This window comes from Carya illinoinensis, chromosome 15 (assembly GCF_018687715.1).
Source record: "Carya illinoinensis cultivar Pawnee chromosome 15, C.illinoinensisPawnee_v1, whole genome shotgun sequence".
Classification (NCBI taxonomy): domain Eukaryota; kingdom Viridiplantae; phylum Streptophyta; class Magnoliopsida; order Fagales; family Juglandaceae; genus Carya; species Carya illinoinensis.
The window spans coordinates 40856559-40858789 of record NC_056766.1 but is presented as its reverse complement, the minus strand read 5'-3'; the positions used below and the strand labels follow the sequence as shown (position 1 = coordinate 40858789).

Genomic DNA, 2231 nt, shown 5'->3' with positions numbered 1-2231 from the left:
TAGTGATAAAGATATATAAAAATAATTAATATATTATAATATAATTATTAAATTTAAAACTAAAGGGAAGCTACCGAAGAATTAGCTGTCACAGGTTGTTATTAGAGTATTTTTAATATTTTCTTTATCTTGTATTTTAAAATATATTATCAAAATTTATTTATTTATTATTTTACATATTAACTTTTACAATATATCATATATCAACTTATCTAATTTTTCTTTATATTATTTAAATATTATACTTTTTAATATTTTTTATTCATTTCAAATATTTTCTAACTATTAATGGTATTCTCATCTTTTGATATTTGTAATATCTTCTCATATACAATGTCATATAATTATATCGTATTTTATATTAATCCAAATTTATAAATTAAACTAAAATATAAATTGATTAAAAAAATTATAATTATGAAAATATTCTCAAAGTATATTATGAAAACAGTAAAGACAATACACAAAACAATCATTCTACTGTATACCCATCCTCTCATCCGAATAAGAAAAAAATACTAGTTATAGAATGTAGCTACACTCGAAGGTGTAGGATTTTTATTTTTTCATTTTTACAGTAATGCCATGAAATGCTAAGTATTATGATACTTTATTATGAAAGTGCAATAAAAAGATCCAAAGAGGGACCTTTGATGAGTTGGATAATCGGTAGATGCACCCATGAAACTCAGAGCTTCTTCAACATCAAACACAGAAGAAAAGTGTCCTTTGGTTGGCACTCTGATGATGAGAAGCTCTATGGATCGACGCCGGAAATTGCTTCAGTGTCCTTTGGATGTGAACGTGAATTTTTCTTGAAGAAGAAACCCAGTAAGAGATCTCATGTGTCAAAAGAACGTGGTGAAGAACCAGCAAGCAAGCGGTCCAAGAAGAGTAGCCATACTGATCAGCACTCATTCACGCTTAAGCATGGATCGCTATTGGTAATGAGGGGCAACACTCAACGAGATTGGCTCCACTCAGTGCCTAAGCGTGCAAAAGTAGAGGCAACTCGTATTAACCTCACCTTCAGGCATGTCGTTTGATGGGACCTTCAACTAAAAGATAATTGTTTTTCCTTGGGCTTTGTTGATCAATTGTCTGTAGGCAGGCATTGAAGTGCCTGGTGTAACAAGGTGCCACAAGGTATCTTAAATTTTGTTAGGAGATAGAATGTATGGTTTTCCTGAAAACTTGATATGGACATTGAAAGGTTAAGGATCCTTGTAGCTTTTAATGCGATATGCATCTATGTATAGTTCATAACCAAAAAAAAAAAAAACAGAGAAGAAAAGTGCATGAATGAGAGAGAGGGGCTGAAATGAAAATATGATAACTGGAAAAGAACTTAGAGGAGAAAGAAATTAATTTAAAATATTCTAGAGTTGTGAACAGTATCTCTACCTCTAACGAGATTACTATTGCAAGTGTATAATAAAGATGAAATACAAAATTCATTATAATTTATAATGAACTTTTGAGCAACCTTCTTTATATTTAATAAAAAATTATATTTTATAAAAGCCATTGTAAATGCTCTTAATTTCCGGTACCCCTCCACCGGAAAATGAATATTCATATTTCTCTATGGAAGACATATCCCTTGAGAGGGCGATCTAAGTGGGATTCATCCATAGTAAGGGTGTTGCCCAACCATATTAATTAATTTTTTAAATTTACTATTACGAGATCTCTATTGTAAACACCCCACAATTAAAGGGTCTTGCCCAAAATAACATGAATTTTAATATGAATTAAAGTTCTTTTAAAAAAATTCTGATCTTAAATTAATCTTTAGATAAATGCTTTAACTATAAAGATCACTTAAAAATAAGCACACAAACTATTGTAACCGAATATAGTATATTAGATTGTAACTATATTTTTATTATAAAATGGATCTAACATAATATATGAATCCATATCAGTTAAGGGTGTAACTGGTTAGATTTGGTCCAATTTTGGACAAAATATAAGGCCGAACTAGTAACATCGGTTTTGCAATTTTTAAAACCGATTAGTTTTAAAACCGATTAGCACCAGTTACGTATACTCCCTTAAACCGATATTTCTAGTTTTATCTATTCTGGACCGGTTTAGTCCTGTATTCCGATTTTAATATATTAAGTACATTCGTATTACTAATGTATTTATCAAAATAAATATATTGAGAATTTATTAGGCAATAAAATGTATTTATTATATATATTATATTTAAAACATATGATCAA

General features: G+C 29.0%; 1 protein-coding gene across 1 annotated transcript; it reads left to right on the top strand.

The window, feature by feature from the left end:
- Positions 1–653: 653 nt before the first annotated feature.
- On the top strand, positions 654–1046 carry LOC122296940 (DNA oxidative demethylase ALKBH2-like). The gene has a single exon (XM_043106735.1). It carries the CDS (start codon positions 654–656, stop codon positions 1044–1046), a length of 393 nt encoding a protein of 130 aa, XP_042962669.1.
- The last annotated feature ends 1185 nt before the right edge of the window (positions 1047–2231 follow it).

Excerpts from the sequence above, each read along its gene's own strand:
- LOC122296940 (XM_043106735.1), top strand. The coding sequence starts at position 654 with ATGAGTTGGATAATCGGTAGATGCACCCATGAAACTCAGAGCTTCTTC.